This window comes from Euwallacea fornicatus, chromosome 6 (assembly GCF_040115645.1).
Source record: "Euwallacea fornicatus isolate EFF26 chromosome 6, ASM4011564v1, whole genome shotgun sequence".
In the NCBI taxonomy this organism is placed as follows: domain Eukaryota; kingdom Metazoa; phylum Arthropoda; class Insecta; order Coleoptera; family Curculionidae; genus Euwallacea; species Euwallacea fornicatus.
In genome coordinates, this window is record NC_089546.1 from 1,704,344 (window position 1) to 1,718,755 (window position 14,412).

Here is a 14,412-nt window from a genome sequence, read left to right on the forward strand (position 1 = left end):
GTCTAGTGTTATTTCTCTAAATGCATTTTGAATCGTAAAAATTTTGAAATCTTGCAATTTTAGGTTTCTTCCTGCTATCCGTTTCTCAAAAGTTCGCAGCAATCTTTTACAGGTTCTTTTACTTGGATTTCTTTGCTCCGGGTACTTTTGCGTTTAAACTCTAGAGGCTAATAATCAGTTTTCTTGACACTCATCAATTACAAACAACAAATTGATTTTCTCTTGTAAAGAGTAGTCTGCCATTTTTAACTATAAACTTACGAAATTTGATAAAAAAGAGATACTTGTGTAACATAAGCTGACCATTATTATTATTTGACGTTTTTTGAAATCCTGTTAATGTTTTAAAATTCATCCTTTATAATTAGGTTCCCTATGTAAGCATAGCAATCAATATAAGGTTATACTCTGGCATTGAATTGTTTTCTTTAGTGATATTATTGAAAATTAAATAAAATTTAATATTATGGAAAAACGGCAAAAGATAAGTATAGGACATCATAATATCAATAGAAAGGGCATTAATTAGTGGTTCTAATACATAAAAATATATACATTCTATTTGAAATAAGAGAGTTATACTAAATTATAGGTGAGTAAAACTTGACCACTCTTTTTGTTCACCCTGTATATTAATTTAATAAAAAATAATTCCAATATGAAGAATAGTTTGTATTTAAGAAGGTATAGTAAAAAATAGTAGCTAAGTAACTCATTTTATTTAGGAAAATAATGTTTTCTTGATCCTTACGTTTTTATATTTTCTCAAATTTCTCGAGAAATGTTTGTTTTAGACCTAATGTTTATTATATAAACTTCCACTATTTTCTTTTTCTAATTATCTAAATATGTAATAAAATATAGGGTATTCCATTAAAAAAAAACGCAAGTTTGTATTGTATATTTTATTTACAATACTCTGTACCAATAAAAATATTTCTAAAATGTACCTTGTAAGCTCCCACATACACCTTCTAATACAATTTTCGATCAATATCACTAATAAGCACATAATACTTCGAGGCGCTCTTGGTGCCTCACCCTGTATGTTTTCCAGAAATCTGAACTATCGCGAATTTCTAAAAGAAACACATTAATCTTTATCAGGATTCTCCAAAATATGTATACTGGTTACAATTACTTAACAACGGTTAAAAGTACTTTATTTTTAATTCTAGATGGGGAAAGGAAAAATTTTCACGGAATTAGAAATAGCAAACATATTGGACGACTTTAGATTCGAACAACTGCAAAGCCTGGGATACAGCTTCAGGACCAAAGTAGGATTTGCCGGAAATGGGGCACAGCCCAACTACATCCCTACCAAAAACACTAACGCCATAATCTTCAATAATGGAACTGTAGTAATAGATTCGGGAGGGCAATATTATGGTAACTTTGGTAATTTTTATTTAAAAAAAATGATAATAACATTATATTAAAGAAGGTACCACCAGCGTTACAAGAACTGTTCATTATGGAGATCCTGATGTAATGATGAAGGAGGCATACACAAGGGTGTTGGTGGGACAGATCTCCTTTTCAGCCCTGACTTTTCCTAATAACATGAAAATGGCGAATGCAGACATATTGGCTAGGGGTCCTTTGTGGGACGTAGGGCTCGATTTTTTGCACGAAACTGGGCACGGCGTAGGATCCTTTTCTGGAGTAAAAGAATGTTTGTATATTATCACGTTACGCGATATAATTCGTATAAACAAAATGTTTGCAGCTCCTATTGCGATCCAGTATGATTTAGAAGTGTCCACGAAGCAAACATTTAAACCTGGATATTTTTTTACTATAGGTAAACCTTCAAAAAAAGAACAATTTTAAGAAAAATAATATTTTTTTTTATTGCATAGAGCCAGGTTACTACAAGGAAGGATATTTTGGAGTCAGAATACAGAATGTTTTCCAAGTGGTGGAAAAACCATGGTTACAGCACACATCAGGACATACATATCTGGGCTTCAAAACTTTAACTTTAGTGCCTTATCAACAGAAACTTATGGCAATGGAGTTACTTTCAACACATCACGTATGTCACATTTTCTTCCATTTTCACCATTTAATATTTCTTTCACTAGCGGAAATGGCTGAACCGTTACAATGAAGAAATTCGACAAGAAGTAGGAGCAGAACTAAAGCGACAAAACAAAATGGATGGCTTCTACTGGATGATGGAAAACACCAAGTACATTCCAGAAAATAATTCCAGGAGAATGTCGGCTGGCTGGACATTAAGATTTATATTATCTTGTACCGTTCTAGCTTTACTCTAGATATATTGCTTTTCTAGATGAATTTATTTCATCAGTATTGATGCTGTACTATGTCTAGAACGTAACAAAGTATAATGTGTTCAATAAATACCTAAGTATTAACTGTTAACTGGTGGGTCGTTCTAGGTGTTAACGCCATCATGATCGTACTCTATACATAATATAGATATTTTTCCATTTCTTGCACCGTGAACTGTTTATGCACTTTCATGAATAAACGCGAAGATTTATTACATCAAATGTAAAACCCAAAAAACTCATATTTTGATACCTTGTTAGTTATCTACCTTAAAGAAGAGAAAAAATATAAGGTAGAGTGTTAAACAGGCAACTTAAAAATAAATACTAGTTTTTGAAGATTTAACTGCACTGCTGAAAATAATTAGCAAATATTTTCAATTATCCTGATTAATTTGCCACGTAACAGAAATTTCTTGTATAAATACGCTGAGCATTTAAAACTAATGACATTTAACCAATGTATAAAATGTTCATTTTTCAGTTCCGTAGAAAAGTAAGTTTGTTGCTGGAACTGTACATAGTGAATGAACGAATGCTTAGAACAATTACTGCTTTTAAAAACAATATTTTAATTAAAAAATTATGAAAATCTTATGTTAATAACAGATATGGTCTCTTTGGACTGCCAGAATGGCTCGACATCTTGATAGCATTGATCCTGTTAAATTTACAAGTTCTTGTGAAATTTAATTCTATTCTTCACGAAGAGCAATCGGAAGTTTAAAAATCGTTCGTGGTGGCAAATTCCTCATCGTGATTCGTCTTTCTAGAGCATCCCATGCATGCTTGTTTGATTAGCATCACTAGAGCTCGCTGACCAGTCTATTCATTCTATTCTGCTATCACGTGAAAACTTATCCACCATGTTTGCGCTATGTGACCAAACATTATTACCCATTAAAAAGTAATATTTCTTCTATTGCTACAGCGTAAGGAACATGAAAATGTTCCAGAATATCATTTAAACATGTACCTCTTAACAGCAAGAAAACTATTTTCAATAAAATGGAGTTCGGCATGATCACATGTATTTATACCAGTCCATACCATTACTCCACCTCCCTCACATTGAAGAACTTCCTGTACAAATTATGGATAATTTCTTGTATTAAATTCACGCCAAAGCAAAACACGTCGGTTATTTGACGGGCTAAGTAAATCTGGATTCGTCACTGAATAACACTCGAGAGCAGTCATGTTCGCCTCAGTTGGTATGTTCATTTTTCATGGTCTGCAGTTAACTACATGTAAATCAAAAGCCTCTCAACATACAGGATGGTGCATCGAAAACGAAACAGAGGAATTCTCGCATATTTAGAAATTTAAATTTAAAAAACGCTCGGACACGTCAACTTTATATCCGAGGGGAACACATTATAAACGTATACTCACTCCTTCCATATAAACCCCCTAGTTGGGGTAAGTTAAACTCCTTAAATCTTAAATGGAAAGTAGGATCGAGTAGTACCTTGTTTGAAAGGTTTTTCGATTCTCGTTAAAACAATACCCAATTAGGCCAACTTAGATTAAGCAATTTACAAGAAATCCAGAAAAATTAGTTCAAAAGATGTATCATCTGGTATGAATTAATGATATGATGAAATTGCTAAAGACTGTGGTAAAAATAACATATCACAAAGCCTTTTAAGAAATAAAACGGCTTTTTGTAAGATCTGAAATAGACACATCAAGCCGTTGTATTTTGTGGTTGCAGTGTAGAAGCAAACTTAAAGGAACAATTCCATTTTTGTCTATGATTATACAGGGTATTTCTTACAGCAATTGCAAGTTTATATAACTACATATTGCGTGACATAGAAAAAAGGACACCCCGAAAAAATAGTTTTATTTATATAATTTTTGATATCCATATTTCTTACGCTAACACAAATACTTTATTTAAAAAAAATGAACAAATTTAATTGTTAAAAACAAAAAAAAATAATAATTTGTCGGTCTTCCGCGGTCTTATACATTCCTGTACGTCTCGACATGGATCTAATGATGTGATTCATGCCCTCATGGGGGATTTCATTCCAAGCTAACTGGACAACATAACATAGCGTCACTAGGGTTTGTGGGGGATGTTGTAAATTATGCAATCTTCTACTTTCAATATCCTATATATATTAATTTGGCGAGTAGTGTGAAAATCGAGGTAGCCAAGTTAGCAAATTGATTGCATTATGTTGAAAAAATTCAATAGTCACTTTAGCCACATGTGGTCGCGCATTGTCTTGCTAGAAAACTGGATTAACAGGAGATTCCAGATATGACATGAAATGAGGTTCCAGGACTTTCTTAGATGTATTGTTGGGCTGTTACACAGCCTCTAATGAAAAGTACGGGTGACCTGCTACCATATACAATAGCATCCCAAACCATTTCCCCAACAGTGTCATGGATATGTCTCTGTATTGTAAACCGATGATCCCGTCTTTTACCCTGTCTTCTTCTTACTCTTACCGGACCATAACGCCTACGCAAACAGAATCTGGATTAATCACCAAACACGATATTATCTCATTCCAGATTCCAATGTATCCTTTCTCTACACTATTACAGTCGATTTTGACAATGATTTAAGGTAAGAGATAACAAAAGATGAGGACGGTAAGAAATCAGTCCAAAACTTCTTATCCGGTGATAAATGGTTCAAATTTCAATGGACCTTCCATCCTCGGCAAACTATTTTTACGGGATGATCTCTTTTCTGTCAGACAGTAAATATTATACATGGGGTTATTTTCAATCTATACAACCATATCTAAATTTAATGTCTCTTATTTTATTGTAATATATTTTTTTTGTTTTTAGTTTTGTGAATTATATTTTTTTCTTAATTCATATATCCTTTAAAAGAGTATACAACACAGAAGTTTTTTGGACTATTTGAATTTTTTGAGCTAGCTCCACATTGGAGATCATTTTGTTTGAAATAGGAGAATAAATTGCTACCAAACTATTTTTACGTATTAATTTGTCTATATAATTGCTTGTAATAATTATTTTTTATTAATTTTTCTTTTGCTTTATTAGTATACATATTAAGAATATTTTAAAAAATATTTCTGAAAACGAAAATTATTTAGTACGAAAATAAAAGAACTTAATTGTATCAAATCAATGTCATATGAAAATCTACGAAGGCCGATATTTAAATACAATGAGACTTCGTATAAAGATAAATACGCTTATATAGGTTTCAAACAACCTCATCTATCTTCCATTAAAAACTCTATCGTTCTACCAAACACCTTTTACAGGGTCATTCAAACTCAACGCCCCACCTATTTTATACGAACGAAAACAGATAGGTTTAGCAAAGTTTTTTTTTACTACATTAAGTAAAGGAACATAAGCTAAAATAAATGCTAAAAACATTCAAATATGGAAAGCGTTGCTTGGCGTCGCGACGCCAACGCTCTTTTTTAGGAGCACACTTTTTCATTCAAAAATGTCATCAATGACACATTATAATTAAATTTTGTATAAAAAGTTTTTGGAAATTTCTAATCATTTAAAAGCTACAGGAGAAACAAATATTTACATATTAGATAATAAATAAGTATGTATATATAATATACATATTATGTAACAAATACATATAAACGTAGTAGATAATCTTACATTAATATTATTATTAATAATGACACAAGAAACATTGAGATTGTTTTTTTTTCTTTATCAGTCAGTCAAAATTAGGAAAATAAACAAACGAAAAATATTTTATACAGGGCGATTCATTAACAATAGGGCAACCGAAGGTTGCAGATACTATATGTTAAATGGTGATTAGAGAAAATATGTCTCATCCAAAAGTTGATAATTTCGTCGACGTTAAAAATTGTATTAATTTCTTTACCATTATTTTAAAAATATTTAAGTTGAACACTTGAAAATTTGCAAAGTTTTGTTTTTTTTTCAGGTGGCGAATAAGATAAGTTTTACAATTTCCATGTTGCTAATAGAGAGCGCCACTTACAGTCAATTTTATAGAATTCACACTTAATAGCTTTTTCCCCTATATGTCTAATATGAAATTTGATTCAAAATCTGAAAGAATTTTCGTTAATTATCATTTTTGTCTCATTTTCTCATTAATTATGTAATCTTTTATTTCAGTTTTTCGATCCATTTTCGAGAAAAATCTAATCTTTAACGAATCTATTAACGATATGTTTAAAAAAAATTTTTTCGGTAAATTGCGGATAAATCTGATAAATTTGTGTTTATAAATTTAAAATTGCTCCTAGAGGGATTTTTAGGTATGATAAATTTACTTTTATTTTTTTCAAGTTTAATGATATGTGACGATACTTATGTTTTATTTAGGCTAAAAATTAATTTGACTCTTAGAAACAGATTGAAAAAAATATCAAACATTATTGGTTTACAGGTAAGTAGATGTTCAAGAAAAGTTCACCATTGAAGTTAAAATAGACAAGAGGAAATAGTATCACCTATCAAAAGTAATTCTTCACGGCGGTTCCTGATGAGAATGAAAACAAAACATGAACTAATCAAAAGACATTAGATAAGCTACAATGTTTACAATGCTGGGACTGGAATAAGAGGAATATTTAGATATAATGTATATCTTTTTTTCTAAATATCATGTATATTATTTTCCTATAACATTTTATTTGTCTTAGTTTATTGTTAAAGTTCGTATCTTAGGCATATTATAAAGTAGACTAAAAAAATACATATGTGCCACTTTAGTTCTGGTTTAATAATTACACAGTAGTAGGTTTGAAAAACTGACCTGAACTATTTAAACGGTTAACAAAGTTCCACCAAAAACAATAATTTATAATTTAAACTCCATTTAACAACAAAATATTTAGTTTAATTATTAACCCTCATAATCTTTTTTTTTCACTTGTCTCTATTTGCACTCATGCTGCTCAAGAACTTTCTGGGCGTGTTCCGTGGCATTTTTCTTTGATAACTGAGGATGTAGAAGGTACATGTTGTGATTTCCTTTAGCCAATAGTTGTCCGGTATTCTTATTCTTCAATAACACTTCCAGAAACGTAATTGAATGGCCACCATGTAATGTTTTTGAAATTACTTCTACCTCATCACCCATTCTGGCAGGAGGTTTATAAAACCTTGAGGTGATATATAATGACCAATTAAATTTCCTATTTAACAGTAAATATACATTATTTAACTGCCTTTAAAACAACTGTAGCTAAGTATTAAACCAAAATTGAATGACACAGCAATTGAAATGGAAGCATAGATATTCTTTAATTAATGTTGTAGTATAAGAGAACAGCTAGAATGAGATACTCACGTTAGTTGCATATCTACAGATACATGGTAATTATTCCCCAGTTCATGTGTTGAAAATGAGTAACTTGAGAGATAGTCCGCCACAGAACACACAAATCCAGGATGCAGCTCTCCCTTACGATTTGTGTGCTCTTCTTGGACTGTAAATTCAGCTAATCCATCTCCATTTTTAAGCGAAATTATGTTGACCTTAAATTATATACCCACAAGTTCAAAATATCTAATCATGTAAAGGATACAATAATAATTCAGTATTAAAATGAACTACATATAATCCTCAGTTACATTTATACTATATCAATTTAATGTTGTTAATGTTGCTTGAAATTTTTTTTTTACAAAATCTTCAAAGCAGTTGAGTACTTAATATACAGAGTGTTTCATAATTAATTGTACAATATAACTGAACCATATGAATTCCTTATGTAAAAATATTACATTAAATCAATTTTTATTTCTTACTGTCCAAATATTAATAATATTCAAAATATGGGGTTAAAAAGTCAAAATATAAATATTTGAAAGGAAAACCCTTCATAGCTGTTATGCTACAAGCCAAGGTTTTCTAGTTTCATTCATATACAACATTTCAGATTAGGTTGAGTTTTTTTAACAAATTTGTATATATCTTAGTTAAACAAATGTTTAATTCCCATTTTTACATAAGAATACTCACTTAGTTCCTTACTACCTCAATAGATGAGTCATGCAATTATTAGAATCTAAGGGATTACTTATGTTTTCATTGAAACTTTACCCCTCTTCTTGGTAAAGTTAACAGGATTGTGATACATTTTATGTTAACTAAGCACAGAAAACTTCAAGCAAAACTTACCTTTCCTAATACCCTATCAAACAGTTTGGATTTTCTTACGTGTTGCATTAATTCTGTGGGAGTCACTCTTGGCTTCAACATCTTTATTTTAATTCAAAAAGCAAGAAAAATAACTTAAGAAATTTTTTATAGTATATTTAAATATATTTATATAATCTTTAAAAGTAAAAAGATAATAAACAATAACAAATTCAAAAACATGTTTTGGAATTAAGAATATGGGTAGTAGTCGCTAACAATAAAGTTTAATATGGCGCTTGTGCGTCACTCGGTATGCGAAATCATAAAAGTCGCATTTCTACAAGTTTACTCCGCACTCTACAAATAATACCCAATACCGCTATGAAAACTATACTATATTACTTATTACTATATACTAAATTAAACTTGAGCTTCGTTTTCCGTACTAAACAAACTGCAATTATAATGGTCCTACCTTAAATTATTATGTCCTTATTATATGGGGTGTTGAAGATCTTATGATTACAGATATTATTTTTAATGGTCAATGATATATAATAGGTCAATAAAAAGTGAAAACGAAAAAGTTTTAATTGAGAAATTGTTTAAAAAATTATATCTCTATGATATGTAACTTTGGTTATGGTGTTTTCAGTTTAATCAGCTTGTTTTAAAGTTCTTAAAAATGAAAATCACACTTTAAATACACTGCATAAATTCAATTACGTTTCCATTTAAAGAGGTGAGTGTAATAAAAAGTCTTATTCGTATAATTGGCAAGCTTTATCGTTATCAACTATTAATTGCGCACAAAACGCTACACATAGACAATTTGTAAGTAATATCTCACCATGCTCAATAAATTAACTCCTTTTGCGTAATAAGATAAAAATATCTACCAGACACCATTTTGTGGGGAATATCTACTCAATTTTACAAATAATTAGTTAACTTTTTATTCACTCGGTTTTTTCGACATATTAAAATAGAAAATTAATCCTTCTGATGACGTCAGATTTATACTTTATCCTGAGTTCATTTTATTTCGAAATTAATGACGCAATTGTTTTGAGATGTCATTGTCACTGTCAGCTGAGAAGAAACCCTCCTGTGAGAAACGTGCAAGCCGATTTGCCTGTGGTTTTTTGCTTTCGATAAAATCAAGAAATTAACTGCATAACGGAATTACCCTTCCAATAAAATGGCCTTACACGTACCTAAAGCCCCCGGCTTTGCCCAAATGATGAAAGACGGCTCCCGGGTAAGTGCTATTAATTCATAATCTCTCTTAATCATCACATGTGTTTCTCTTTATTTGTGTAGGTGTGTAACAAAAAAATCCACAAACTCTGATAGTACTAAAAATATTAATTTTTTTTTAGTATTTCTCCGGTCTCGAAGAGGCAGTAATTCGAAATATTAAAGCTTGCAAAGAATTTTCCCACTCTGTTCGCTCAGCTTATGGCCCTAATGGCATGAATAAAATGGTTATCAATCATATAGAAAAACAGTTTATCACAAGTGATGCTGCGACAATAATAAGGGAGTTGGATGTAGAACATCCTGCAGCCAAATTGATCATTTTTGCAAGTGAAATGCAAGATGCTGAAGTTGGTGATGGAACCAATTTTGTAATCATATTAGCTGGTGCTTTATTAGGTAAACTTATATAAGCACACATCTGTTTACATAAATAAAATTCTATCCTAGAGTGCTCAGAAGAGCTAATTCGTCTTGGGGTAACCCCCACTGAGGTGGCAGAAGGATATGAAAGGGGACTTGAAAAATGTTTAGAACTTCTATCCAGTTTGATTAGCTATAAAGTGGAAGATAACCGTGATGTAAATGAAGTCAAACAAGCCATTAAGTCTTCAATTGAATCAAAACAATATGGAAATGAAGAGTTTTTGGCTGACCTAGTTGCCAAAACTTGTATTTCAATTATGCCCGAACAAACAACTTTCAATGTTGATAATGTACGTGTGTGTAAAGTTTTGGGGTCTGGATTGCAAAGCTCACAGGTAAATAAAAATCTTTTTATTATTTTAATAATTTGTAAAACCATAAAATATCAAAATCAATTCTAATTCATTAACAAAAAGTGAAATTACAAAAAAAAAACAAAAATGAAATTGCCATGAATTTGTCACTAATTGATTAACATATTTGTTCAATTTCCTTTATAGTCTAAGACGCTATGGCATCTTTTTGGCATGAATTCCAATACTGTTAATAAGGTGTTAAGAAAAGATTATAAAATATTTAAAGAGGTATGGACCAAAATAAGCAAAAAAGTCTTAGTCAACATGGGTCCACAAGTAACGGTTTTGGAGATATGGAAGATTATTCTTTTTTGAAAGACTTATTTGTTTATAGACAAACAAAAATGTTTTTTTTATCCAATTTTTTTATATTGAAAAAACTTGCATTTTCTTATTATGATATAAACATTAAATATTTGATTGTTGTCTGTGAACAAGTTTTCATTTGCTATGGCTGTTTACTCTGTTTTAAACTAGTAATATCTCTATTTGTTACTCCAAGCAATCAAATATATGGCGTTCCATTTAAATTGAGCAAGCTAATACTCTTAAAACTAGATACATTTTCCAACATTTTTTTATTGGACACATTGTATGAAATATCTAAACTTTTGTCACTGTAACATGAAATATTCGTCATATCTAAGCTTTGATGTGAATTTTGGCTTACTTCAGTTTAAACTTTCTTTAAAACAGAGTTTTTAAATCTGTACTACATTTTTACAATATCTTAATTATTGCTAAATCTTTAAGGTTTAGAATAGATAAACCTTAATCAAACTTACATTTATTGTTTTCAAGGAATCTAAAACAGAACTAATATATTGGGTGTTCCATTAAAACAAAAAAAACTTTGATATTTTTCACTTATTTACAACTCCCATATAAAAGAAAAATAATTTTAGAAAATAAGTCTATTTGAGTTGTACATGATCCAAAAAAATATGTATTAAATACTTTAGCTGCAAAATTTCATGTAGCATGGTGTGAATAATTCTTTATAGTTTTTACATTATATACCACAAAATTTAATAAGATATTTGGATAACAAAGTGTTACAGGTGACACTTTGAATTATGCAAAATTGAAATCTTTATAAACTGCTTAAATTAAACTGATGGTTTGTGAAAAATTTGTTGTGTATTTATATACTACAATTCAATAGTTTTTGTTTCTGTGGTATTATTACTGGTTTCAAACTCTAAATCACTAAAATTTTACTATGCTTCAAATCTCGATTAAAGGTATATTTGTTATCTGAATCTGTTTTGCAGGTAGTTCAAGGTATGGTTTTTAAACGACAAGTAGAAGGTGAAATTACCTTTGCAGAAAATGCGAAAATTGCCGTTTACAGCTGCCCCGTTGATATTATGCAAACAGAAACTAAAGGTGTTCATTTCAATAAAAGATGAAGCAACTTTTTGGCAATTATGTTTTGCAGGAACGGTCCTGATTAAAACTGCCGATGAATTAATGAATTTCAGCAGAGGCGAGGAGAATCTCTTGGAACTCCAAATCAAGTCAATCGCGGAATCTGGTGCTAAAGTAATCGTTGCCGGTGCTGCATTTGGAGACATGGCTTTGCATTTTATTCATAAATACAATTTAATGGCGGTGAGACTTAACTCCAAATTCGATTTAAGACGATTGTGTAAAACGGTGAGTTTTTTGATGAAGAAAAATTCAGTGGTCAGTGTTGATTTTTTTTAGGTAAATGCGACGATAATGCCGAGGTTAATAGCTCCCTCTGCCGAAGAGCTAGGTTATTGTGACGAGGTGCGTTTAGAGGAATTGGGAGAGACTCCCATTGTAGCGTTCAGGCAAAAAGGGAAAGAGTCCAGGATAGCCACTGTAGTCATCAGGGGTGCTACTGACAATTACATGGATGATATTGAGAGAGCCATTGATGATGGAGTTAACTCCTTCAAGGCAAGGCAAATTAATTAGATTGAATTTATGTTTATGTGGTTTTTATTTTTCAAGGGATTGTGTAGAGACCCAAGATTCTTACCCGGCGCAGGCGCCACAGAAGCTGAATTGGCAGTGCAGCTGCTTAAATTCGCAGATACTCTTCCTGGTCTGGAACAATATTCCATTAGGAAATTTGCCTCGGCCTTGGAGACATTCCCAAAAGTTTTGGCTGAAAACAGTGGCCTAAAATCTCAAATAGTATTAAACAAGGTACTAGACGCGCATCAAAACGGACAGAAGAATGTTGGCGTAGATATTGAATCAGAAAACTCGACATTGGATGCAACTGAACGAAAAATATTCGATCTGTACCAAGCCAAATATTGGGGCCTTAAATATGCCGTAGATGCGGCAGTTACAATTTTAAGAGTCGATCAAATTATCATGGCGAAGAGAGCTGGAGGACCGAAAGCAAGGCAGCCACAGGGCAGCGATGATGAATCTTAGATCGTTTTAGATTTATATTAATAATTTCGATCTTTTTGTGTCACATCAGTTATTAATTGTGTTGTTAATATCTTAAATCTCCAATTTCCACTTTTATTTACATTCACATCATTAGTAATTAAATACTTGTTTTTTAACTTTTGGAAGCAAATAAAACATTTTCAGTACCATTACTGACAGAATTTAATAATTATCGGTAAAGAGTGTGTTAACTGCTACTTCGACGAAATTAAAACTATGTACGTATGGGACACGCCACACTAGTTGCTGGTAAAAATTTTATCGCACCTTACAATCTTTAAAATACCGGATTATTTTGAATTTTGCTTTACGTGGTTAATGGAGAAAATATAGAATGGATTTTTCAAAAAGGCTTTCGGTACATGTTAAGAAAACCACACCCAAGATTGTTACTTTTTTCTGTGATTCATAAAGAATAGATTATTTAAATTTTTGACCATAAAACCGTTGTGGTTAAGTTTCTTATGAATCCTATCCCCTTTTTTCACATGTAATATAAGTAGGATCTATTGGAACGTTATTAAGCTCATTTCATATTAAACATCAAACGATACTCGCATTTAAATGAACCCAACGCCCACTAAAATACATAGTATCGTCACCCTCCCCGTAACATGAATACACCAATTACTTCCCGGTATATTATATAAAATCACTCATTAATGCGTCAACTGGGAAATCTTGGTGAACATGAGTTTTAGAAGGAAATATTTCATATCAAAGTTTTTAGTCATTAAGAGGTACGTATTTTAAAATTATTTTCAAGCGTATAAAGTCTTCAATAAAAGGGTGGTAATACTAAATAACGTTTTTCTAAATGAAACCCTCCAATTTTTTTACTATTTCCGGATGTATCGTCAAATTTCAAGGTCAGTTCATGTAAAGGGCTTTATGTAAAAAATTTGCCGTTGCCTAGTTATTCCTGAAAATTCTAAAATTTTGATGATTGTAACCTCTTATGAAAATTAGTGCTCTACCCTAACCGCTGCGACTATCAGAATCTGTCTTATGGAGCTCCAAGGGGATCTAATAAGTTACGTTTTGATGTGTTTTAATTCAAAAAAATACATTATTCCCGAAATAGTCCCTCGAAGTTGCATGACTGTAAACCCCATTAACTCGGTTACTTCAGATAGATTGACCCAATTTTCTCAACGGTATCGTGTTTAGAATCCAAAAATCTACAACTTTTGTTAATATTACATTATCTCTAAACTCAACCATTTCTAAGTTGCCGATAATTGCCTGATAATAATAATAATAATAATAATAATAATAATAATAACTGATATTATAAAAAGGTCTTTTCTGGCAAGACTGCAACTGTGCTCTGATCGAAATAGAACACAGTTTGAGAATTTGTTGTGAATACCTCGTTTACATAAAAATAAAATTATTTTCCGATGTTTTGATATTGAACGTCACCAGGTGTAACATTTAGAAGACAAAAAGTGGTAATTTTCGTGAATTTACAAAGAAGTGTTTAGAAATGGGATAATGTTAACAAAAAGTGTAGATTGTTCGA

The 14,412-nt window shown here is 31.1% G+C and overlaps 3 protein-coding genes across 4 annotated transcripts in view; 2 read left to right on the forward strand and 1 right to left on the reverse strand.

Annotated features, from left to right (window-relative positions):
* Positions 1–4,798, forward strand: part of LOC136339594 (xaa-Pro aminopeptidase ApepP-like) — a 66,040-nt gene extending 61,242 nt beyond the window's left edge. The window contains exons 8-12 of the mRNA XM_066282975.1: positions 1,179–1,392; positions 1,445–1,678; positions 1,733–1,807; positions 1,866–2,041; positions 2,091–4,798. Of these exons, the coding sequence (XP_066139072.1) occupies positions 1,179–1,392; positions 1,445–1,678; positions 1,733–1,807; positions 1,866–2,041; positions 2,091–2,285 (894 nt within the window). The 3' untranslated portion in view covers positions 2,286–4,798. The remainder of the gene's footprint in view (positions 1–1,178; positions 1,393–1,444; positions 1,679–1,732; positions 1,808–1,865; positions 2,042–2,090) is intronic.
* An 826-nt stretch (positions 4,799–5,624) lies between these two features.
* Positions 5,625–8,666, reverse strand: LOC136339630 (acyl-coenzyme A thioesterase 13-like). 2 transcript variants are annotated; one of them, XM_066283044.1, is made up of 3 exons: positions 8,446–8,666; positions 7,612–7,799; positions 5,625–7,456 (listed from the first exon to the last, which is right to left on the reverse strand). In XM_066283044.1, exons 1-3 carry the CDS (start codon positions 8,524–8,526, stop codon positions 7,198–7,200), a joined length of 528 nt encoding a protein of 175 aa, XP_066139141.1. In that variant the 5' UTR covers positions 8,527–8,666; the 3' UTR covers positions 5,625–7,197. The 2 variants fall into 2 exon arrangements, with proteins under 2 accessions (XP_066139141.1, XP_066139142.1); XM_066283045.1 differs by having other exon boundaries at positions 5,625–7,423; positions 8,446–8,663.
* An 820-nt stretch (positions 8,667–9,486) lies between these two features.
* CCT8 (chaperonin containing TCP1 subunit 8) lies at positions 9,487–13,039 on the forward strand. Its single transcript, XM_066282994.1, has 7 exons — positions 9,487–9,667; positions 9,789–10,065; positions 10,117–10,427; positions 11,723–11,837; positions 11,890–12,107; positions 12,159–12,377; positions 12,432–13,039. The coding sequence occupies exons 1-7, from the start codon at positions 9,608–9,610 to the stop codon at positions 12,864–12,866; spliced, it is 1,635 nt and encodes a 544-aa protein (XP_066139091.1). The 5' UTR covers positions 9,487–9,607; the 3' UTR covers positions 12,867–13,039.
* The last annotated feature ends 1,373 nt before the right edge of the window (positions 13,040–14,412 follow it).

What these genes read in the sequence shown, in the direction of transcription:
- LOC136339630 (XM_066283044.1), bottom strand. Translation starts at nt 8,526, where the DNA reads ATGTTGAAGCCAAGAGTGACTCCCACAGAATTAATGCAACACGTAAGA. An exon ending in TTGATAGGGTATTAGGAAAG is followed by an intron (nt 7,800 to 8,445) that starts GTAAGTTTTGCT and finishes ATATAATTTAAG; the next exon opens with GTCAACATAATTTCGCTTAA. An exon ending in TCTGTAGATATGCAACTAAC is followed by an intron (nt 7,457 to 7,611) that starts GTGAGTATCTCA and finishes ACTGTTAAATAG; the next exon opens with GAAATTTAATTGGTCATTAT.
- CCT8 (XM_066282994.1), top strand. Translation starts at nt 9,608, where the DNA reads ATGGCCTTACACGTACCTAAAGCCCCCGGCTTTGCCCAAATGATGAAA. An exon ending in ATTAGCTGGTGCTTTATTAG is followed by an intron (nt 10,066 to 10,116) that starts GTAAACTTATAT and finishes ATTCTATCCTAG; the next exon opens with AGTGCTCAGAAGAGCTAATT. An exon ending in TAAGACGATTGTGTAAAACG is followed by an intron (nt 12,108 to 12,158) that starts GTGAGTTTTTTG and finishes GATTTTTTTTAG; the next exon opens with GTAAATGCGACGATAATGCC.